Genomic DNA, 23,928 nt, shown 5'->3' with positions numbered 1-23,928 from the left:
AGAACTTGTTAATATTAGGGGAAGCTAGGTGAAGGATTTCCAGGAATTTTCTGTATGGTTTTTTGTAACTCTTCTGGAAGTCCAAAATTAGTTCGGAATTTAAAAATAAATCCGGGAGGGGCGCCTGGGTGGCTCAGTCGTTAAGCTTCTGCTTTCAGCTCAGGTCATGATCCCAGGGTCCTGGGATCGAGCCACACATCAGGCTCCCTGCTCAGTGAGAAGCCTGCTTCTCCCTCTCCCACTCCCCCTCTTTGTGTTCCCTCTCTTGCTATGTCTCTGTCAAATAAATAAATAAAACCTTAAAAAAAAAAAACCCACAAAATAAAAATAAATAAATCAACAAATCCAGGAGATTTATTTATTATGAGTCCCAGCTGCATGTGACTCTTGATCTCAGAGTTGTTTAAGTTTGAGCCCTACATTGGGGGTAGAGATTACATTAAAAGCTTTTTAAAATAAAATCTTAAAAACATAAATCCAGTCATATTCCACTAAATGGGAGAAGCTATTTGCAAATGATGTATCTGATAAGGGGTTAATATCCAAAATATATAAAGAACTTACACAACTCAGTACCAAAGGAACTAAAAATGGGCAGAGAACCTGAACAAACATGTTTCCGAAGAAGATATCCAGATGACCAACAGACACATGAGAAGGTGCTCAACATCACTCATCATCAGGGACATGCCAAGCAAAACCACCACCAAGATATCACCTCACACCTTTCAGAATGGCTAACATTATAAACACATGAAACAAGTGTTGGCGAAGATGTGGAGAAAAAGGAACACTCATGCACTGTTGGTGGGAATGCAAACTGGCACAGCCACAGCGGAAAACACCATGGAGGTGCCTCAAAAAATTAAAAATAGAATTGCTCTGATCCAGTAATTGCACTACTGGGTATTTACCCCAAGAAAACAAAAACTTGATTTCAAAAACATATATGCACCTCTATATTTACTGCAGCACTATTTAGAATAGCCAATATATGGAGGTAGCCCAGGTGTCCACTGACAGATGGATAAAGATGTGCTATATACATACAATGGAATATTACTCAGCCATCAGAAAGAATGAAATCTTGTCATTTCTGACAAGGATGGACCCAGAGAGTATAATTCTAAGTGAAAGAAGTCAGTGTGAGAAAGACAAATACCATATGATTTTACTCATACGTGGAATTTAAGAAACAAACCAAAACAAAAAGAGACCAAAAAACAGAGTCTTAAATATAAAGAACTGTGGTTGTCAGAGGGGAGGTGGGTGGGGGGATGGGTGAAAAAAAAAAATCCAGTCTGTTCTTGCAAAGGTTGTGCGGGTCTTTGGGAAGCTTTAAATGTAAAGCTTATATCTGATTTCATCACACTCTATAACTGGAGACCTTTCAGAGAACAAACTCTCCCACCCCAAGCTTATTCCCCTCCCTCAGAGCCATTTTGAGGCCCCTGATCAAAGGGGCATGTTCCTTCCTCTTGAACGCTGACAAGCTCAAACTCCCTGCAACTTCCTACAGCAGCTCTTTACAGTGACGTCTTCTACTGCTGACTAATAAATACTTATAAAGCCCCTCCTGTGTGAGAGACCCTATGTTCCAGCCTGGGGATATAAGGAATATAAAGTATTGTTCCTTTTTTCAAAGCTCTTAGAGTCTCACGGCAGGGGGATAAGGATACACAGTGTGTGGGCCCGAATAGGTACTCATGAATATGCACTAAGATATTTCAAGTATGCTTACATTTCGGGTTCAGGACATTGGCAAGGTTAAAGGGACATCTCCCAGCTGCACCGCTGACTTCCAGTTGGGTCAATTCCATCTGAGCTGAGAAAGGGCATACGCAAAGTCTTCACAGAAGACAGAGCTTGAGAGAACAAGAAAAGTAGGTGTTTGGTAAGGTCAAACATTCTAGCAGTCCAAGGAGCAGAAACAAAGGCATCAACCTGGGAGGAAGGAAAAGGTGGGGAGCTTGGAACTGGGGAGAGAGAACCCCAGAGTTTTGTTTGTGGAGCGCCTTAGATGCCATTTTGAAAAACATAGGCTTTGACTGGATCCTGTACCAAAGGAGATGAAACGCTACAAAGGACATCATTGGGCCAATGGAGAAGATTGGAATATAGATGGTAGATGAGGTGAACTTACTTCATCTGCTAAAGTCCCTAAGGTTGATACCTGTCCTGTGGTTCTGTAAGAGCATGGTCTTATTTTTAGAAAACATACCCTGAAGGATTTATAAGTAAAGGACCACGATGTACGCGGTTTATTCTCAATTGGGTAGAACAAAAAGATTGGGGGGGGTGTGCAGGGAATGGTGTGAGTGTAAAGACAAAGGGAACATATGGGGTAAAATGTTAACAAAAGGTAAATCTGGGTAAAGGTATATGGGTATTCTTTGCACTATTCTTGCAAGTCTTCTGTATGTTTGAAATTATTCTACTTTGAAGTTTTAAAAGTTCTCAAAATGGTAGAGGAAGAGAATCTTTAAAAAGATACCTATTGCAAACTTCAGCTTAAGACATACAAGTGTAGAATTATTCAATAAAAACTAATATTAGAACATTATCATACAACATGGCTGTATTTCAAAACAACACAGAAAGAGTACTTGAACCACAACATAAGCAATTTTTGACTCTTTGTTTTCTCTTTCTTTTTCATATTTACCTCCATCTGTTTTTTTTTTAATTTTAAAAGATTTTATTTATTTATTTGACCGAGAGAGTGACAGCACAAGCAGGGGGAGGGACCAAGGGAGAGGGAAAAGCAGACTTCCTACTGAGCAGGGAGCCTGAAGTGGGGCTTGATCCCAGGACCCCAGGACCACACCTGAGTCAAAGGTAGATGCTTAACCACCTAAGCCATCCAGGTACCCTAAGCTTTTTGTATTTTTTTTCTTTTTAACTTAAGAATAACATGACCAGATTTGTATTTTGTAATCCAGTTAATGAGAATATTTTTCTTTATATCCAACTAAAACTTTCCTGTTCTAATTTAAGCTAATTCTTCATGCTTCATTTTGTTGCTGATATAAAAGAGAGTACCCCACAAATATGTGTGTGTACATGAAATTGTAATCAAATGTGTGTCTCTCAGCCTTCTGCTTTAATTATGCAACCTTTCCTCATAGGACCTTTTTCCACTCCTTTAATTATCTTTTGGCATTCATCTCTGAGTCCTCGCACATTTCTCCATCCCCTTGATGAGCTGTGGTGACCAAACTTCATAACGATGTACATTCCAGTAGCATGTGGGCTCTCCCCCACTTTTTTTTTTTTTTGCAATGGCATTATATTACTTATTCATATCTATATATTATTAATTGTAGAAGTCTTTCGTTGGTAGTTAATGTTCCACTACCTCTTCATCCAATTAAATTGTATAACCGGGACAATGCTTCTAGATTATCATTGAGAAAGCCATTTGTGAAAGAACTAAGAACTTTAGTGAAGTCAAGATAGAGTGAGTCAGGGTGCCTGGGTGGCTCAGTGGGTTAAGCCGCTGCCTTCGGCTCAGGTCATGATCTCAGGGTCCTGGGATCGAGTCCCGCATCGGGCTCTTTGCTCGGCAGGGAGCCTGCTTCCCTCTCTCCCTCTCCGCCTGCCTCCTTGTCTACTTGTGATCTCTCTCTGTCCAATAAATAAATAAAATCTTAAAAAAAAAAAAAAGATAGAGTGAGTCATTCATTTAACACACAGCCACCCTCACAACTTCTCCTTGTTACAGTTTGTCCTATCATCATAGAACAAAATTCAATTATTCTAGCAACATTTGACTCTCACATGCTATGCTGGCTGCTTTTTAACCTCACACTATTTTAGGTAATTACATGGTAACTGTACAATGGATCCGACTAGTGTCTCTTCAGGCACTGATGTCAGGTTGACAATGTAGAATTTTCTTGAAGCTTTACTGCTAAGTATTATGCGAGGCTTTTGGGGCACACTATGCATAAGGTAAGGTTCCTTTCTTAAGTAACTCACAACTGACACGATCATGAAAAATGTAGAAAGTATTATGAGAACATGGTAGAGAGAGCAACCAGCTCTCGTGTGGAGGGAGGGATTTGACGACCCTTCAGAGAAGAGGCAATACTGAGGTTTCGAAGAGTGAGCCAAGTTTTACTATACATAAAAGGGAGAGAAAGGAATTAGAAATGGAGCAGTGTGCAAAATGCAACCTATGTGCAAAGGTTAGTGGTACAGGCCTTTGGCAAGTGCCCAGTAGTTCCATCCCCGGCGGAACATTAGAATCACCTTTTAACAAATACTGATGCCCAGGCCCCACCTCTAAAGGTCAGGTCAGGGGTGGGGAACGAGTTTCAGTAGTTAAGAAAGCTCTCTAGGTGACTCTAATGTGCAACCAGGTGGTGAAGTAGGAGACTAAGGCATAAAGACCATGGGGGGCAGTAAGGACTTGGCAGAACAAGCCTAGAAAGTCAGGTTGGGGCCCAGTTGCGAAGGGGTTATATTTGTCACGGAGGAGTTTGGTCTTGCAGTGTGCAGAGAGGAACTCTCCAGGGCTTTTAAGCAGGGAAATGGCACGACAAAGATCTCTCTGGAGACCACAAAGATGTTAGGACAGAGAGACTAGAGGCAGAGAGACTGGTCTGGAGAGTTTGCAGTAGTCCATGTGATACATGTTGAAGGCCTGAACAAAGGCTCTGGACTGGCTGACTCTTAGGTACAGGAGAGACAGCTTTGGAATATGGAATGTGCGTGCATGTGCTACTTGGACAAGGTGTGGAGATGATGGTTCTGTTTTCTAAGGTGTAGGATTTGAGGTATGTACAAAACCTCCCACTGGAGATGCTCGGATGCTCAGCAAACAGCTCTAAGTAGATCTAAGGTTGTTTATTTTATTTATTCCAAAGGTAATGCATGAGTGGAACTCTTATTAGGAACACAGCGTTCAGACAAGGTTGATACATTGCATGACTCTGGTCATTTCAACTTGGGGTGACAAACTTCCAGACAGACATTAAAGAACATAAAAAGGGCCTACATAAAAGCACAACCAGAGTAAGTGAAGAACGAATACCTGAAGTAAAAGAGACCTGGGGAGCCAAGATCATTGTTTCAAGTGTACAAAGGGGCATAAGAGTGAGGGATTGGTGGCACTACGTCTGGATCCAGAGAACAGGACCATGACAACTGTCTGAGCTTGCTGCTCTGTACTCTGGTGAATTATTTCCCATACTAAAAAAATGCAGTGGTATTATTCAAATGAGCATTACACAAGAAGCTTCAGTCCACCCACAGTCAATTCTGAGCACATCCCAGCAGGAAGTGGTTAAATACATTTGAGATCAGTATTTTCAGTTGTTCACCATTTCTGTGGTGGCCCGAATATGATGACTCATGTCATCATCTGAAACTGAACAAAATCTCACTGCTGCTCCGGGAAAACAACAAGGCAATGGACAATGCACTAGAAAAAAGAAGGGAGAGGCAGCAGATGCCTTTGCTGATCTACCCTATAGCAATGCTGCCCTTCTTGCTCAATTTTCAAAAGCCTGATTTTATTCAGGATCCCACATAATCGGGGATGGCAGCCACCTACCACAGCCCCAGGGCATGAACTCTGGTCCAGCTAAGCCAAGCAAAGCAATCCCACTTGCCACTGAAATTTGTTTAGGAATGGGACTATGGCTCTCACTCATAAGCTGGAAAGGAAAGTGAGCTGGTAAGGGAAAGACAGTCTTCTGAGAAGGAATGTCCTACCTGATAGACAGCTGACAAAGAGGTTGCCCTATGTTTCTGCCTTAAACATGGTTGCTTAAAACTATAATATTTTGGGCTGAGACAGCCTTCCAGTGAATATGAGAAATCAACTCTCAACATGAGAATCCTGTCTGCTCAGAAAGGATAAGAAGAAAGAAAGAAAGAGGCTGAGTCTGTGATGATAGCATTGGGCTCCTGCATGATCTCTGAAATTATCAGCCTTAGATTTCTCATTGTATGACCTAATTAAAGGTCTTTGCTGCTGAGGCCAATGTTAGATATCCATCGAGTACAGCGGAAAGCATTCTGGATACAGTAGACTAATGCTACTCCGACTTAAGAGACAAAACACAGAGTTCTATCTAAACAGGAGGTGATAGTTCAATCAATCGATTGATTAAACTTCTGTTGCTAGCACGGTTTTGAAGACTGCAAGAGGAATATAGGTGGAAACAAAATAGAAGAAGTAATTCTGTTAGCCTAAGGTTCATTTTCAATCCACCATGATCAGCTTCTATTTTGGAATAACAAGTGACTACAAATCTTGGGGTGAAACGAGGATGAGTGTCCAAAAATGGCCCTGGGTGTCACTCAGGGTTGCTGGACAACCAGCCAGCTGGGACTGGGCTTCCTTCTTCTCCCCAGGATTTATCTAAACCCAACTTCTCTTGGGCCTTGAGGGTCCCTCCATGTTAAGCGGATGGTTTTCCCAGACAAGTACTCTTTACAGCTGGCACTGAAACCCAGATTCTGCAAATCCTCTCATAATGGCCCAACAGATAAGACCGTCCTGACGCCCACGTGGGATGTGGTCTGTACGTTACTGATAGTGAAACTTACCACATGCAACAAGGGAGCTTAAGTTAAAGGCAACCAAGGAAATCACAGGACTCTCAGTCTGAGTTTTAATAGGAAAGCAGTTTCAGCATACTAATTGATACTCTTTGATGCTTGAGAGACATCCACATCTACCGAGTCCGTTCTTTAAAAAAAAAAAAAGCAGACCAGGGGTCCTGGGTGGCTCAGTGAGTTAAGCCTCTGCCTTCAGCTCAGTTTATGATCTCAGGGTCCTGGGACCCTGAGTCCCACTTGGGCTCTCTCTCTGTCAAATAAATAAATAAAAAAATCTTAAAAAAAAAAAAAAAAAGCAGACCACATCAAATGTGTAAAATGCATATGTGAAATAAAAAGTTGGGTACTTAATGTATTTTATTAACTCGCTGTTTTGGAATGCTTGTTTAGAACAAAAGCCATGAAGCTAAACTATGTTTTTAACTGTAGCTAACTTGAGTCTCAACTTAGTATAAAAATCATAGTCATATCATTCTGCTTGCTCTCAAGCCCATCATGTCAGCTCCTCTCCACAACACCGTGTCTCTAAGTCATTCTATTGAGATCTCACTACATAAATAGAAGACAGTTTCTACTTTGGGGTTCTGTACAGTTGGTAAAAAATTTTACAATTCGTTGTGAGGTTTACCCACATTTTTGCTGCACAATACGGAAATATGTGAAATATATTTTTTTTATTTTTTTATAGAAATATACAAATATTTAAGGGCACCTGGGTGGTGCAGTCTTGGTTTTGGCTTGGGTCATGATCTCAGCGTGCTGGGATTAAGCCCTGTGTCAGGCTCTGCGCTCAGCTCAGAGTCTGCTTAAGATTGTCTCTCCCTCTTCCTCTGCCCCACCACCTCCTCTTCTTTTTCTCTCTCTCTCAAATAAATAAATAAATAAATCTTTTTTAAAAAGTATACAAATATTTATTCCAGATCTACAGGAATATCTGAAATATGCTCAAAAAATTAAAGTATCCATCCACAATATATCACATGGGTGAAAAATTATGCACAAGGCACTATGCTCAGTTCTGAGACAAGATTCAAAGAGCTGAAGGAAGTAGATCTGGCCTCTAGGACCTTCCCGTCTAGCTGGGGAGGTAGAACACACACAGTGAGTAGAAGACACGGCAGGGGTGGGAGGGGTGGAGACCACAAGGATGCTAGAGATGCCCAAGTAAAGAGAAGTCATTTTGAACCACTGGCTAGGACTCTCCAGGTGTTGGGTCACTGATCTCGAAATCATGGCTAATTTCTGAGGACATGCCATTTGCCCAGATGCTGACAAAAAAAAAACTCTTTAAAAAAATATAAAAAGTTTTCCATACCAGCTATGTTTGTTTCCCATGGCTGGCGTAACAAACTACCATAAACCTGGTGGCTGAAAGCTACAGACATTTATTCTCTCACAGTTCTGGAGGGCAGAGTCTGAAACCAGTACTGAGCTTCTCAGTGGGCTGAGATCAAGGTGGAGGCGCTTCCTTCAGAGGCTCCAGAGGGAATCCCTTCCTTGTCCCTTCCAGCTTCTGGTGGCCGCTGGCCTTCCTTGGCCCTGGCCGCATGGCTCCAGTCTCTGTCTCTGTGGTTCCATGGCCTTCTCCTCTGGGTGATGTCAAACCTCCCTCCGCTTCTGTCTTATGAGAACTTGTTGTTGCATTTAGGGCCCACCCGGATAATCAAGGGTACCCTCTTTACCTCCAATCCCTTCATGAAATCACATCTGCAGTCTATTTTGCCATACAAGGTAACACTCACAGATTCCGGGGACCTGTTATCTCTGGGGGATATTACTTAGCCTTACTTAGCCTGCTACTCTCCAACATAAGCTTTCAGGCGAGCATCCTAATCACGGAGCAACGCTCTTCATTCACTCAAAGTTGAGCGTTTTTTGGAATGGAATCAGAAGTCTGTGCTTACTTACCCAATGAACAAGGGCAGTCCTCTCTAAAATACAGAGAGGATTTCTCTCTAATTTTGCACAGTGGACAAAACTTCTCAATTCTGGCTGAAATCCCTGAATATATGACATTAGCATATAGAGATTCCACACCGTGTGGACCAGGGGTTGCAAACCAGCAGCCTGAGAACTGAATTCAGAGGTATGCTTTGAGTCTATATTTAAAAATAGGAACTCTTCTATAAAAATGAGATTTGGCAGGGCGCCTGGGTGGCTCAGTGGGTTAAGCCTCTGCCTTCAGCTCAGGTCATGATCTCGGGGTCCTGGGATCGAGCCCCGCATCGGGCTCTCTGCTCAGCGGTGAGCCTGCTTCCCCCTCTCTCTGCCTGCCTCTCTGCCTACTTGTGATCTCTCTCTCTCTCTGTCAAATAAATAAATAAAATAAAATCTTTAAAAAAAAAAGAGAGATTTGGGGCTTCCCTGGAAAAACTGAAGAGCTAATAACACCAGCTCCTTAACCTTCGATGGTAATCAAAAACCAGAGAAATGTCACCATCCTTTTAGACTGAGCAAGGGTCTCCTGGCTCGTCCAGTCCCCATACTGCCTGTTGTCCCTAAAATGGATATACCACATCGATTGCCAATACTTTTAGATGTCATTTATTTTTGTACCTTCACACAACTTGTTTTAGTAGAAGAAAAATATTTCTCGGGGTGCCTGGGTGGCTCAGTTGTTGGACATCTGCCTTTGGTTCAGGTCATGATCCCAGAGTCCTGGGATGGAGTCCCGTATTGGGCTCCCTGCTCAGTGAGCCTGCTTTTCCCTCTCTTTCTGCCTGCTGCTCCCCACTGCTTATACTCTCTCTCTCTGTCAAATAAATAAATAAAATCTAAAAAAAAAAAAAAAGAAAGAAAGAAAAAGAAAAATATTTATCTGTTCCTGGACCTTCATCAAAAGTGACAAAGTAGGGGCGCCGGGTGGCTCAGTGGGTTAAGCCGCTGCCTTTGGCTCAGGTCATGATCCCAGGGTCCTGGGATCGAGTCCCGCATCGGGCTCTCTGCTCAGCAGGGAACCTGCTTCCTCCTTTCTCTCTGCCTGACTCTCTGCCTACTTGTGATCTCTGTCTGTCAAATAAATAAATAAAATCTTTAAAAAATAAAAAAAGTGACAAAGTAAAAGCCTAAAAAGTCCCTCTTGGGGTATCATGCTTAGCGAAATAAGTCAATTGGAGAAAGACAACTATCATATGATCTCCCTGATATGAGGAAGTGGAGATGCAAAGTGGGGGGTTAAGCGGGTAGGAGAAGAGTAAATGAAACAAGATGGGATTGGGAGGGAGACAAACCATAAGTGACTCTTAATCTCACAAAACAAACTGAGGGTTGATGGGGGGAGGGGGTTGGGGAGAGGGGAGGTGGGGTTATGGACATTGGGGAGGGTATGTGCTATGGTGAGTGCTGTGAAGTGTGTAAACCTGGCGATTCACAGACCTGTACCCCTGGGGATAAAAATATATGTTTATAAAAAATAAAAAATTTTAAAAAGCCCCTCTTGTTTGGAAAAAAGTTAGAAAGAAAAAATGTGGTTTTTTTGTTTGTTTGCTTGTTTTTGTTTTTAAAGAGAAGAGCAATTCCTTTACTGTTTCACAAGCACATACCCAGCTTCTCTGAATCTTCTATATTTCTTCCTCTGCCTCTGGCAGCATTTGAATTTGTAGCTCGTGGTACAGACTGCCTGAGAAGGGAACGCAACGCAGCAGCCCATCCTTTCTTGGGAATTAGCTAACCAGCTGATGGGCAGTACTCTAAATGCAGCTCCGCCTCCAAGAATTAACTTGGATAAAGCACTCACTAGAATTAATCCACATTTAGCCTCCTAATACATCAAATAAGCCAAAAGGATAGTAATGACAATTTAAATACTTGGTCTGTGTACAGTACTGTTATAGGTGCTTCGCAATATATTAATCCATTCAATTCTCAACACTCCACCAGTGGGAACTACTATTATTATTATTTTACAGATAAGGAAACTGAGGCACAAGCAACTTGTCCATAGTGCTGTGATCATCAACCTGCCTCCCCCCCAATTTTCTAGATAGGGAAACAGAGACACAAGTGACTTGCCCAAGGTTACATAACTCATAGGTGACAGAACTGAGACAGGAACCCAGGCTGACTCAAAAGAAAGGTCACAAAAGATCCAAAGATAATGAAATCTTTTGAGGATTTGAGAATGAGAGGCATTGGAAGTACTTTATAGCTCAAAGTCCAAATATGGAAACCAGTGATGTGGCCATGCTCTAGTTGGCCTCATTCTGCAATCAAACATCAGGGAACCCAGCAGGGACCTCCCCAGCACTGACTGTCTGCAATGGGGGCAAAGTGAATGCAGACAAAGAGGGCTTGGGTCCCAGTTTCAACTCAAATGCATCATCACATAGACTGAGCTCACAGGCTTGTTGATTGTTTTTAAATAGCAAATGATGTAGTGATGACTGAATGCCTTCACCTGTCCTGCAGAATTATCACCATCTCTTTGATTTTTGTGTTTTTTTTTAAAGGAAAGGTTTTTATTTTTATATTGTTATTTTTTGAATTATTTCATTTTTTTATGTAATTTGTATACCAAATGTGGGACTTGAACGCAAGACCCCAAGATCAAGAGTCAGATGCTCCACTAACTGAGCCAGCCAGGTGCCCCCTCCTTGGGTTTTTAATACTGGGTGTGGGGAGTCGGCCTTTGCCTTTATCATGGGACCCACCTGGGATGGAAACCCTGACCACCCAAGCTCACAGCACTTGGGCAAAGACTGTTGTTGGGGTCATTTAGTGGTCTTTTTAAAGATGTTCTTTTTAACTCAAACAGAATAAATTTCTGGGACTGTCACATATTGTAGATTGCCCCAAACCATTATTCTGACAAACACTGAGATGCTCTTGACACACCCATTTTTTGCAGCCCATCCAGTCTTTTGATGAACACCGAACAGAGGACTTTTCCCCATAATGCCACTTGCTGCGGGCCCAATATGTTCTGGGTCCAATTTCTTCATTTTCCTTTACGGAATAGATAGCAGAGTATACAGAGAGAATGGGATACAAAATACATATCATTTGTAAGACTGCAGTTTGATCAGTTAAACCGGTTCTCTCAGGATTTGCTAAGTCTAGTCCAGATCCCATGGGTAGAGCTAAAGGCACCAACCCCTGTGACTTGGAGGACCTCTTGGTCCTTAGGTTTACTTCCTATGCAGTCCGGACATTGGACTTGATGAAGTGAGGCAGTTGTCTGCTCTAATGATCTCTGATTCTGTGACTCTGTGTCAGGATTCAAGTTAGTTTTGTCTAAGAAAGAAAAAGGTGGGGGGTTGCTCAGTGGCTCAGTCATTAAGCATCAGCCTTCAGCCCAAGTCATGATTTCAGGGTCCTGGGATTGAGCCCCGCATTGGGCACCCTGCTTGGTGGGAAGCCTGATTCTTCCTCTCCCACGCCCCCCGTTTGTGTTCCCTCTCTCACTGTGTCTCTCTCTGTCAAATAAATAAATAAATAAAATCTTAAAAAAAAACAAAAATAATTAAAAAAAATAAAAATTAAAAAAAAAATGGACCCAGTGTTCCCACTTTTCCCGTCACACACATAAGAGCTAGCAAAGGGAAAGTAGCCCAGAGTGACCCTGTCCGCTGTATGACATCTCTCTGTTAGAGGGGGACAGTGCCCCACTGGCTCAGCCAGGCCCCCAGATCAGAATCTACTCCTTCCATTCCCTTAGTCCAGCTCAAACATCACCTCAAGAGCCTTCCGTCCCACGATAGCTCTCTACCCCAGCCACCACAGCAGCCTGTCCCCACCTCACTGCCAGCCTGCCCCTGGGGTCAGTGACACACAGGCCTGCCCTCAGGATCGGCAGTGACACTCACCGTGCTCCCTTCATCTCTGTGCCCTCACACCTCACATTTCACTTGCACATAGTAGGTACTCATTGTTCGTATGATCAAAATTTGAATTTTAGTCTTTGCTATTTATTTCCTGTACCAACCCTGGTTAAGTATCTCCCAACACAGCGCTATTTCCTCACATGCAACGTGATGATCATCAAATTGTTTGACCTGACCGGAAATGCTCTGGAATTCTAAAATGGAAGAGCAGTAAATACCACAGAAAGGCTGCTGCCGGCAGGCCGCCAGGGTCCTCCCACCCCAACGCTGGAATTACTGCGTCTCAGGGAATCACAGAAAGGCCTCCTCAATGTCATCAGCTCAGGCCTTTGGCCTTTGGGCAAAGCTGTACTCAACGAACACAGACATACAGCTCTTTTTCCCTTGTAGAGTTCCGGCAAACCTCTGAAACCAATGTCATGGTTTCTCTGTCTAGGTGACATTGGGGAAAACCTTCCCCAATTCCCTCCCCTCAGCTTCAATCCTCAGCGGAGGCAAAGAACATCTGCTCATGGCCAGCAATGCATACCTGCTTCCCTGCTCGTTCCCAGCCCGCAGAACAGGCTGAGGGCAAGGACAATGGGAGTCCACTCTTCAGTCTGAATCTCGGACTGTCATTGAATAAATGTCACAATTACTAATTCTTCAAGAGAGAACACAGAAAACTGTACACAAACTTGGTCTTACCTGGGAATTGCAGTTCACTGGCCCTGCTAAGTTCAGACCCTTCTGAGCAGCTTTTCTCCCTCCGCCTTAATCGTGTTACACTGAAACTTATCTGTCCTCCTAGGAAAGCTGAATTATGTGCAAAATCATTCAATGGCCCTTCTCACGGCACTTCAGAGCTCCCTTTTACTTTATCCTGCAGGTAATAGCACATCGTACTCTGGGTCCAATAGTGTCATATCTTTGCAAGAGTTAAGTTAATACTGTTAATTTACTTTAAAAAGGGTACTAAAAATAGTACATCTGTGTTTATATTTTCCTCTCTGGGGCCTAATCTTTCTGCCCATATTCATTTCAGCAAAAACATCTTCTAAGTACTCTGCCTCTTAGGTTAGCGCTTTTTTCTGCCTTGGGGACAGCCGCTTGAAGCTAGGAAAGCCAAAGGAACCTTCTTTATGTGGAATTTGCTTTGCTTTTACCGAAGACGATTTTGGCTATTGCATCAACTGGAGTGAGGGGAGAAGAAAATTAGCTAGCTGGTATGCCTCTGCTATTCCCCAGAAACTGCTCACACCTCTCCCTCCCTCTCCTCTTTCAACCCCACTTCTGAGCAAAGAACTCTTCATGCACCAGGGCCCTCAGTAGCATGACTTCCCACTGCTTCTCCTACAGGACCAAAGGTGCTTGGGCCTTGAACCAAAAAAAAGTCTTTGGTCACTTGGAGATTATTTCTAAACGAGGGCACATCACTATAGGTGGCTCCTGGGGACTGTGAGGAGTTGAAGTTAGCGTGAGGGGCTGAAGAGCAAGAGGAAGAATAACACTCTGACTTACGTGAAACTATGGATGAGCTTGGGGACAGTCCCCCCCCAGGCTTAACAATGAAGGCTGTCATAGGTGACAATAGTCCAGCATGGCAGCCTGCCTGAGAACCACCTCATGATTGAAGGGGGACAAGGCAGGCTGAGGTGAAGATGGAGGAAGTGAATGAGAACATACGGTGTAGCTCAAGGGCTATACAAATCTTGTAACTCAGGGGCTGATCTCACTCAATGGAAGGTGCTTCACTATCACACACAACAAACAAGTCAATAAAACATATCAAAGAGGTAAAGACTTAATATAAAAATAAAACAGGGCAGGGGTCAGCGAGAGTCTTCCATGAAGGGCTAGTAAATATTTTTGGCTTTGAGGGCTATGTCTCTGTCACAGCTACTCAACCCTCCCCCCCCCAGTGTAGCCCCAAAGCACTCACTCACACATGGTATGTAAATGAATGGGTTGTGTTCCATACAGTCGGTGTAAAAAAAACAGGCAGCAGGCAGAATATGCCTACAAAACACAATTTGTCTACCCCAAAATGGAGGAAATCTGCACATAAACAAACATTTTAGCCCTCTCCACATAAGCCTTGTGTACCATGGGGTTCTAGGGGTTATGGCGTTACACAAACTGGGTTTCTCCTGAGAATATAAATATCTTGAGGGCAGAATTTTTCTTCCGTTCCTCACTCCAGTCCCAGCATCTAGACAGGGGCCTGGCATGCAGTTGGCACAAAGAGCTGCTCACAATAAGCATTTGTTGAATGAATGAATGAATGAATGAGCACGTTATGGGTCTGTAAAGGGTAATTTTTCACTATTGGTGACTTTCCTGTACCACCGACCCCATTCCCACTGCATATTCCATCCTCTCGTGCCTCCCTTCTCTGCAAGATCGGACGACTATATGGGGGCCAGAACACACAAATTATGAATCCTTCTACGAATTCTTACACAAATGCATGAAAACATTTGTTTTTCAATAGCTAAGATAACACGCAAGAATATGTACCCTTTTTTGCAGTTTTGTCTGAGTTAAATTACTCTTAAATAAATTTACTGTCAGAGCAAAGGCAGTGTCCAAGAGGCCAAAACCATTAATTATTATCTTCTGGGAAGTACAAGTTCATGCAGATAGTAACTTTCATGACATTGTCAAGTATGTAGTTGGACATTACACCGTAATACTTTACCTTGGGCTCTGGGACATTATCTTCCATAGTAACGACGAGGGCAGCCACTCGTTATCAGCACTTTAGCACAGGTCATATTACACCTACAGAAAGGTAAAATATGACTCACCTTGATCTCTCCTCACAAGCCCTTGGCCATTGCTGTACATTTATCAAGTGGCTACTAAGAGCTCCGGGTGACGTGGTAAAAGTACCAAAGGAAATGCAAGGCACTACTGTGGCCCTCCCATTTTAAAAAATTGAATTAAGACAACAAACTTAAAATTCTGGAAAAATTTAAGGTAAGAGAATATATAACCCAATCCAATCAGTATAGAATGAATGCTAATTAAGTTCAACAGGACCTAAATTCAACACAGAGATAGCATAAAGTGGAGGAAACTTTAGACTACAGAATTAGATTTTTTTTTTTTCCTATAAGGGACTTTAATGATGATCCAATGCCTTCACTTTATGGATGAGACCTAGAGACCCAATTAATATGAATGGAATCTTGGGACGCCTGGGTGACTCAGTTGGTTAAGCAACTGCCTTCAGCTCAGGTCATGATCCTAGAGTCCCGGGATGGAGTCTGCACATTGGGCTCCCTGCTCAGCGAGGAGTCTGCTTCTCCCTCTGACCCTCCCCCCTCTACGCTCTCATTCTCTCTCAAATACATAAATAAAATCTTAAAAAAATATGAGTAGAATCTTTGTTATCCTCAGAGTAGCACATCTTTTAATGTGTGAATGTAAGAAGTGTTCTAATAGTCTTTTTAAAGTATATAACTGTATTGTTAATCCTGAACCACATACTAAAAAAAAGGGGCAGATGATGTGCTTTCTTCAAACTCAGAGACGACTTCACAAGTCCACACATACAGGGCTTCATTTCACCTGCACAGGTGAGCCAGGCCACAAGCACTCTTTCTATGAAGGTTTCGACTTTCAAAGCACAGTGAGTCAGGCACTGACTCATTGTGCCAGGACACTTCAGTTTACTTGCAAGGCAATCAGGAATGGAAGCTTTCCACTGGGCTTGAGTAGCTCCTTAGGATCGGCTGCATAGTAGTATTTTCCTAACATCACACAGCACCTCACTAGGAGCAGAGAGGGTGAATTTGGATGCCCACATCAACTTTCCTTACCATCCTGAGAAGACCTGTGCTTACTCTTTTCGTTCTCTGGCTGCAAGTAAAGACATCTCTGATTTCTTCCTGCCGTAACACTCAGCACTGTAATGCAACTTGCCCACAGAATGACTCGCTTTACCAAATTGCTTTTATGAGGTAATTTTCCAGAACACATGTGTATGGATAACAACATCAGAGCTGTTTCAGGGTAAGCAAAGTCACAGCCTAGGATAGGGTGGCATCATAATCCCCAAACAACGTGTGTGTGTGTGTGTGTGTGTGTGTTAATCAGACCGTGTACTCCTCAGCATGTTCTCCTAGCCACATGTGCTGAGGTCCACAGAGAGGAGATTTCTAGTCCTCCACTCATCCGCCCCTCTCAGGACGCTGTGGCTGGCAAAGTTAGCCAAGGAGAGAATTTACAGTTAAGTGAGACTCTCCTCACAGGCTGACAGATCAACATACATAGAAAGGTCACTGCACCCAGAATTCTGCCAAGAAAGCACCAGGCAAGGAGTTCTGCTATTAATAAAGATGCTCACACACACACCCCACAAGCAGAAAAATAGAAGGCCTAGGTACAACTCCAACTCAGCAAGATCCCGAAAAATGAAATGGAGGCGCTTTCTGCAAGAGAAGCAGTGAGAGGAAAACACACACACACACACACACACACACACACACACACACACACACAACTAGAAGGCAGTAGTGTTCCTGGCATCTAGAACCTCAGCTCAAGCCATGTTAAGTAAGGTCAGGATAGTGCTCAGGGAGGATTCACTGCACGCCTGTCTGTCCTCTGGGTCTCGGGGCTGAGCCGTGACTTGTAGTTTACTACAAGTCAGTCAACTAATACCTACCAAATAGGTCCTAAATGTTCAGGCCCCTTCGAGTCACTGAATCACTGGGGGATGTAGGGCAGGACCAACCCTGTAGAGATACTATAGACCATCTTCACACCACCCCCTGCTAGGGGAGGCATGGCCCCTCTTTTCAAATCTAGGAAATCCCACCAGCCCGAAGGAATAATCAGTGCCCTCGGGCCCTGACCTCAATTCTGCCTGACTCCAAAGCCCAAGACATCACACTACTGTGCATAAACTATGGCTTCTGCCCTGAAGAAGCTTAAAATAACCTAAACCAATTAGAGATCAATGCAGCCAATATAATGAAGGATTAACAAACAAGTATCCTCCTCTCCCACTCCCCCTGCTTGTATTCCCTCTCTCGCTGTCTTTCTCTCCGTCAAATTAAAATCTTAAAAAAAAAAGAAAAAGAAAAAGACTTTAAAGAAAGAGGGTGCCTGGGTGGCTCAGTTGTTAAGCGTCTGCTTTTGGCTCAGGGCATGATCCCAGGGTTCTGGGATAGAGCCCCACATCGGGCTCCCTGCTCAGCGGGAAGCCTGCTTCTCCCTCTCCTGCTGCCCTGCCTGTGTTCTCTCTCTTGCTCTCTCTATTTGTCAAATAAACGAACAAAATCTTAAAAAAAAAAAAAGACTTTAAAGAAAGAGAAGAGAGGGGTCCCTGGCTGGGTCAGTCTGGAGAGTGTGGGAGTCTTGATCTCAGGTCATGAGTTTGAGCCCCACGTTGGGTGTAGAGATAACTTAAAAAAAAAATAAAAGCTTAAAAATAAAGAAAGAGAAGATAAATGAGTAGTTAGAGAACATGTTAGGGAAGGAGGGTGTGGGATCCTTCTCAAAGGATGGGTAAGATTTGCCCAGGAGAATGGGGAGGAAGGGGGGTTTCTAGGGATGCAATCTGGGCAGTGACACTGCAGTGGGAAGGAGCCTGGCCCCCTTAGCAGGACACAGACCAAGCCGCATAGAGCATGGGGACAGGACGTATGTTGAGCTGAAAATAGGATTTGGATAGGAGGGGTGAGGCCTGATTATGAAGGCTTTGAAAAATCAGGCAAATTATTTTCCACCCGAGATAGCACATGGAGAGGAACCAGGTTGAAAGGCAAGGAGAGAGTCGAGGAAGTGATAGTTTAGAAAAATTAGATGGACAAATGCTGAAGAGAAGAAAAAGGGGAACGTCTCATTCATTCACTCACTCATTCATTCAGCAAACAGGTACTGAGGACTTACTAAGAGCCAGGCTTGGGTGGCCAGCTAAGAGGCTGTTCCAGTCCTCCGGAGAGGAAGGGTGAGGTTCTGGATTAGAATATGGAGGGAGGGATTGGCATAAATCACATTTCAAAGGTCTTGGTGACTCACGGATACAAGGGATGAAGGAAATGAAGGAAAAGATGGCTAAAGATAATTCCAAAGGTTCAAGATTGACATGATTTTCCACCTTTATTGGGAACCTCAAAAGGCACTGAGAATAAAACAATGAAAGTATAAAAAGTGCTTTGTTGGCGCCGCATGGTCAACAAAACCCCCAAAGACCTGTTCTTTATCCTGGGAGCCCATTTACAGGTAGTCTGTAGGTAAGAAACTTCAGTGAGAAAAACCACTTCTGTGTGAGTAAATGCTGAGTTCCCTTGGCAAGGAGCACAGACCTCTGCCTACTCAGACAGGTTCCATTAATCCTCCAAGACATCCCCCTATCATCTAAAACAAAACCGATCTCACTAAGAGACAGGGCTGCCCACTCATGCCCAGCCAACAGCTTTGACTTTGGAGAAGGGGCAAGACAAAGTGGACAGGGGGTAAACAGAAAGTAGGCAGGGTCCCTAGGGGGCTGGACCTTAGGGAACGGGGCAATAGTACAGGACATCATTTTAAACAGAGGAACCCCTCACTGTTCTCATTTCTACACCCACTGCCTAGTGTTTTACAATTACTGGTCGGTCCTCAGATAGATAGGAAGGCCTTAAAGAGTCCTTACCAAATTTAAAAAAAAAAAAAGGTTCTTTACCAAATTGCAGTTCTTTGTCCAGAAACTATTTCAAATGTGCATATCTATGCATACATTAACTCCTAGTACAGCTAGCATATGTCTGAGACACAAATTCTTCTTAATAATTTATATGTTGACTACACAAATTTCAAGCTCATTTTAATTTTACATTCAGCAACAGTACAATTCACTATTGGGGCACATCCTCAAAGCCTACTCACTGGAAAATGCAAGAAATGAGAAGTGTAGCTATCAAACTTCTATTGCTATGAAGAGTGCTCCGGGCCAAAATAAAAACACAAGTCTCAATACCTTGGAGAAATCTAGACTTGCACTCAAAATTCAAGGCAGTATCCTCTCAGCATAGCCCAACTTTAGTAAAAGCAGATCTTTACTTAATTATAAGCAGAAATGAATATTCTCTTCCGCAGAATGATGCCTTAAACTACTTTTATATTTAAAAGTAAAAGCCCTCAATGTCAGTGTCCAAGTCAGACTTGAAAAGGCACATTACAAAAGAAACGGCTGCTCTGGGAAAAAATCCTTCAACACCCCTCTCCTAACATCTACTCAGGTTAGTAAGAAGAAATCAGAGCAGAAAGAAACCCAGTGAAAAATGGTTGCACATAAATGTGAGAGGATTCCTGCTAAGACCCCATGTGGGACAGCCACAGGCCTAGTCAGGAAAATTCCAAGAACAAGTCCTCCACATTCTACTAAGGGGTCTTCAAACCCGGCTCGGGTCTTTCCTCTCCCTATCACCGAAAGGTAAACACCCATCAAAATCTTCCAGACTCCGAGCAACCCGGAGTTTCTAAGCCAAGAGGGAGAGAGCCACATGACCGCGAGACAAACTACAGCCCATGAGCCTCTCCCTCTCCTTCCAGCCCCTCGTGGGGGCCCCGGGTAGGGGTCCCCCCGCAGCTCCAGTCCTTCGCCCCCTGTGACAGATCTCCCGGCAGAAGCCCCTAAATCCCTGGCCCCACTTACTGGCGCCGCGAACCCAGACGGGGGCCCGCCCCTGAGGTGAGCGCAGCTCCTCGGCGACTGGGGCGCAGCGGCCCGCAGGGGAACTGGGGATGGGGGCGATCCCTGCTAGGACGGGCCGAGCGGTCCGTGCAGGGACGCCCGGGAGGTCCGGCGAGTCGCACGGGCCGCGCGGCGCATGGTGGAGCTGCAGGAACCCGGCCGCTCTCCAGCCTCCGGCAGAAAAACAAACAAAAGGCAGAGAGGCTTCTAGCGGGGACGACCGGCCGCTTTCCCTGGGAAAAGTTACCCTGCAGCTCCCCTCGCTGGCCCTGCGCGTCCCTGCACCGCGTCCAGGCCGCCCGGGGGCGCCGAGCCACGGCGCTGCGGTCCCCGCGGGGGCCGACCGAGCCCAAGGATCCCTGTGGCCCGCTGACCGCCCGTGCGCCCCCCAGCTCCACACGCACGCCTTTTTGCAGGTCGGCTGCCTCAGGTGCCCAGATTTAGAAATGGAGGCTGTGGGCGCAGGTTCTGAGTACATTTCATTACAGGTAATCATGGTGAAAACCCTTTCACGGCTTTCGGAAAACGTAACCGGGGACGCACGACATTGTGAATGCAATCAATGCCCCTGAAACGTACACTCCAACACGGTTAAGATGGCAGATTGTGTTAGTTTTCCCGCAAGAAAAATATTTTAAAATACGCAACGGATTGCCCCGTTCGCGTTCATGTGAGCTGGAAGCGTTCTATAGTTATCAACTTTAGTTTGAAAAACTGGATTGTTATCCAGGTGGGAAACGCACTAGATATGATGTACGCAACAATTGTCCTCTGTGTGAAACTAGTTACATGTAACTGAACGCTTGTGTGCTAAACACACTTGTGTCCTAAATTATACTGTAGACATTACCTTAAATCAACCATACAAGGACTGGTTCGGAAGTGCCTTGAGACAAGAAACTGCTTCAAGGCTCCCGATTTAAATTCATGTAATTGCCCCACGTCTTTATGTTTTTCAGAACTAGTTTAATGCCCATAGCGGAGGGGGCAACTTTAGTTGGAGGCATTACAATCATCTGAGGACTTGTGAAAACAGACTGATGGGCCTTATTCCCAGAATTCTGGTGTTGATGCTTCTGGTTCAGGGAACCGTACTGCCATAAGCAACACAATTTTAATCAATAAAGCAATAGCCCATTTACACACTGCGGATCTTTCTCTGAGTTTAGATTCTCCAGCTCATCACCATATCGATTTTCTCTGCTTTTATTTTTGAATTCTAAGAACTCAGCATTTTTTCCTAATAGAATCTATAACAAAGACCTGAATCCCTCTCTCTTCTTGCTCCTATTGAAGAAACCCACAAGACACAAGATTTCCTGTCCCAGAAGGGAAAGGATCATCTGGCCACTTGGGAAATGTATAACATTTATCTATCTTTGTGTTTACCTATATAACACCCAAACCATATGGTAAATGAAAACTGAAAGTCTTTATCAATGAAAAGACAAGGAGACAAGAGGGATGAGCTAATAAATTATATTCTGCTCCCATAAAAGGTGATTTTTAAAGTATCTAAAATTACCAGTTGTCCAAGCAAGTCTACCCAGCAAATATAGGGACTCTCTTGTTTTACCTTTAACAAGGGTCCACTGAGCTAGTATGTGATTTAGGTCAGGAAAATTATAATCCTGTAAACATAATATGATAGGATAATACAAACCTGAAGTATAGTGGATACAGGGGATATTGGTCTAAAATAGAATATTAGTAACTGAAATAGAAGAGCATTTTATTTATTTATTTATTTATTTAAATTTTAATTTATTTATTTGATAGAGAGAGAAACAGAGAGAGAACACAAGCAGGCGGAGCAGCAGAGGAAGAGGGAGAAGTAGGCTGCCCGCTGAGTAGGGAGCATGATTAGGGATGGATCCTAGGATCCTGACACCATGACCTGAGCTGAAGGTAGCCGCTTAACTGACTAAGCCAACCAGGTGCCCCATATAACATTTTAATAAAATAGGTGTTTAATTTATCATTATGAATACTAATTATTATTTTAAGATTTATTATTAATTAGAATAGAAATCATTTGTATTAATTAACCAAGATATCTTAAATTAGCATTCAATATGTTTAATGAAATGGAGTAGTTCTGAAAACATTTCAGTACCTCATTGTTTATTTGCAAAACTAATTTTTTTGTGTTCATGAGTCACATATCACTTTCTTCTATTATAAATCCTTACATCTGACCTTCCCACCCATTTAAATTGCAAAATCTAATTTTAAAGAGGTCATTGGGAGGAAATCATCCTTAAAAGACTAACGTTTCCTTTAAAAATTAAAACTGTTAAGTTTCTTGGCCTTCGTTAAACATGCAGCTCCTTTTTCTAGGTAGCTGATTTAGGGAGCAATACAAACACCTATCTGAAGGGTGGATCCTAATATTAAAAGAAAGCAGTTGGGTTTTCTTATTGTAGCTTATTTTACCCCCACCCCCACTTTTTTACTCCTTTTTTTTTTTTTTTTGCCAAAGATGTATTGCATTTCTAGTATCTCCAGAATAAAATAATGGATAATAGATGTAAACTCTGGGATCGATGAACCCAATCTTGGAAACCTAATCACTGCTAGTACCTAACACTTGGTAGAAATCGTAGAAACTCAGTAAACGTTTGCCAAATAAAGGTATGAGGCTGTAAGACTGTAGGTTTTCACAGAGCATGCAAACTTCCGTACTGAAAATAATGTAAAGTGTGGAAACATAATAAATTGCCTGATAAATAAGGGTGTCTTCTTAGGAAGCAAAGTCAGGTGTTTGGGCTTTAAGAGGTGGGGCTAGTATCGCGGGATAAGTTCCGGCACTCTACGAAGAACAGCGGACTACAAATCCCAGAGTACCTCCCGAGATCCGTCTCTGCAGGATTCGGGTTTCAGGGCCTTAGAAGCCCCAACGTCTTTCACCGGTTGCATGATGGGATCTATAGTAAGACATGCTTTGCGGGGCGTTTACTTTCTCTTGCTTCTCTCCTGAGCCTATCTTTTCCTCAAGCTCCAGATCCGTGCTTTCAAAAAGTTTAGCCATTCTAACAGCCTGTGACTGTTAGTGGAGTTTCACTGTTTTCCCGTATTCCCGGCGTGGGACTCTGGACGACCTCGGAAAAGCGTACTAGCGACCTCCCGGAGCACCAAGTTCAATGCTCTTTAAGGGTTGTTCGCCTTAGGGTCTCAACCTTAAATTTTCAGTTATAAACACTTTTTAGATAATTACAGTTCAAGTTTGCATAAGGGGTCACTGAGACAAACACGTGGGTTGAATTTCGGGTCGGCAAATTGGTGACCCGATTGCCAATTCCGCGTCGCGCACGCAGTAGGCCCACGCCACCGAACCCTCCACTAGGCGGCGCGCGCGGGGCAAGGGAGCCGGGAGGTGCACGCAAGCAGTGGCGGTACTGCGCATGCTCAGTGCGCCGGCACAGGTTTCCGCAGTAAAGGGGACAGCTACGCCGCGGCATCCGGGCTTTCCAGCAGCGCCGACGCTCTGGTGTTCGTACGGTCCTCGGCCTCCTCTGGCAGCGGGCGTCCCTCCGCTCCGCGACTTCCCGGCCGTGGCTCTAGCGCGCCCGGATCTGGCCTCCTGCCCCGCGAAGATGGCTGCCGTACGCCGGGCCCGCAGTTACTGCCGCTGCCTGGTGCGCTTCTCCGACCGAGAACTCTGCTAAGCCCCGTTGCAGCAGACGGGGAGTAGACACCCGGACACCCAGCACACCTCCTCGGGGGAGCGGTGCAGAGGGGGGGCGGAGAGCCCCTCGACCGCGGCCGGCTGCCCCGCCAGCATGGTAACCCGGGAGGGGACTCGGAGGGATACTGCGAGGCGGGAGTGCGGTGTGCAGAAGGGGGTAGGCCTGGGAGGAGCCC

At 44.1% G+C, this 23,928-nt stretch overlaps 2 protein-coding genes across 5 annotated transcripts in view; one reads left to right on the top strand and one right to left on the bottom strand.

The window, feature by feature from the left end:
* The window catches only part of LOC111152293 (intestinal cell kinase), a 59,155-nt gene extending 39,039 nt beyond the window's left edge, over positions 1-20,116 (bottom strand). The window contains exon 1 of one of the 3 annotated variants that reach the window (XM_022510770.1): positions 20,026-20,116. The gene's annotated coding sequence lies outside the window, so the exon portion shown is untranslated. Of the gene's footprint in view, positions 1-15,075; positions 15,153-15,184; positions 15,285-20,025 lie in introns of those variants that run through there. The other 2 variants (XM_022510768.1, XM_022510769.1) reach the window with 2 other exon arrangements.
* A 3,567-nt stretch (positions 20,117-23,683) lies between these two features.
* Positions 23,684-23,928, top strand: part of LOC111152281 (F-box protein 9) — a 41,266-nt gene continuing 41,021 nt past the window's right edge. For both annotated transcript variants that reach the window (XM_022510751.1, XM_022510750.1), the window contains exon 1: positions 23,684-23,849. In XM_022510751.1, the coding sequence (XP_022366459.1) occupies positions 23,847-23,849 (3 nt within the window). In that variant the 5' untranslated portion in view covers positions 23,684-23,846. The remainder of the gene's footprint in view (positions 23,850-23,928) is intronic.

The sequence above is a fragment of the Enhydra lutris genome, unplaced genomic scaffold, assembly GCF_002288905.1.
Source record: "Enhydra lutris kenyoni isolate GAN:26980312 unplaced genomic scaffold, ASM228890v2 scaffoldscaffold28, whole genome shotgun sequence".
NCBI classification, from domain to species: Eukaryota; Metazoa; Chordata; class Mammalia; order Carnivora; family Mustelidae; genus Enhydra; species Enhydra lutris.
This window is presented reverse-complemented; position numbering and strand designations above follow the sequence as displayed.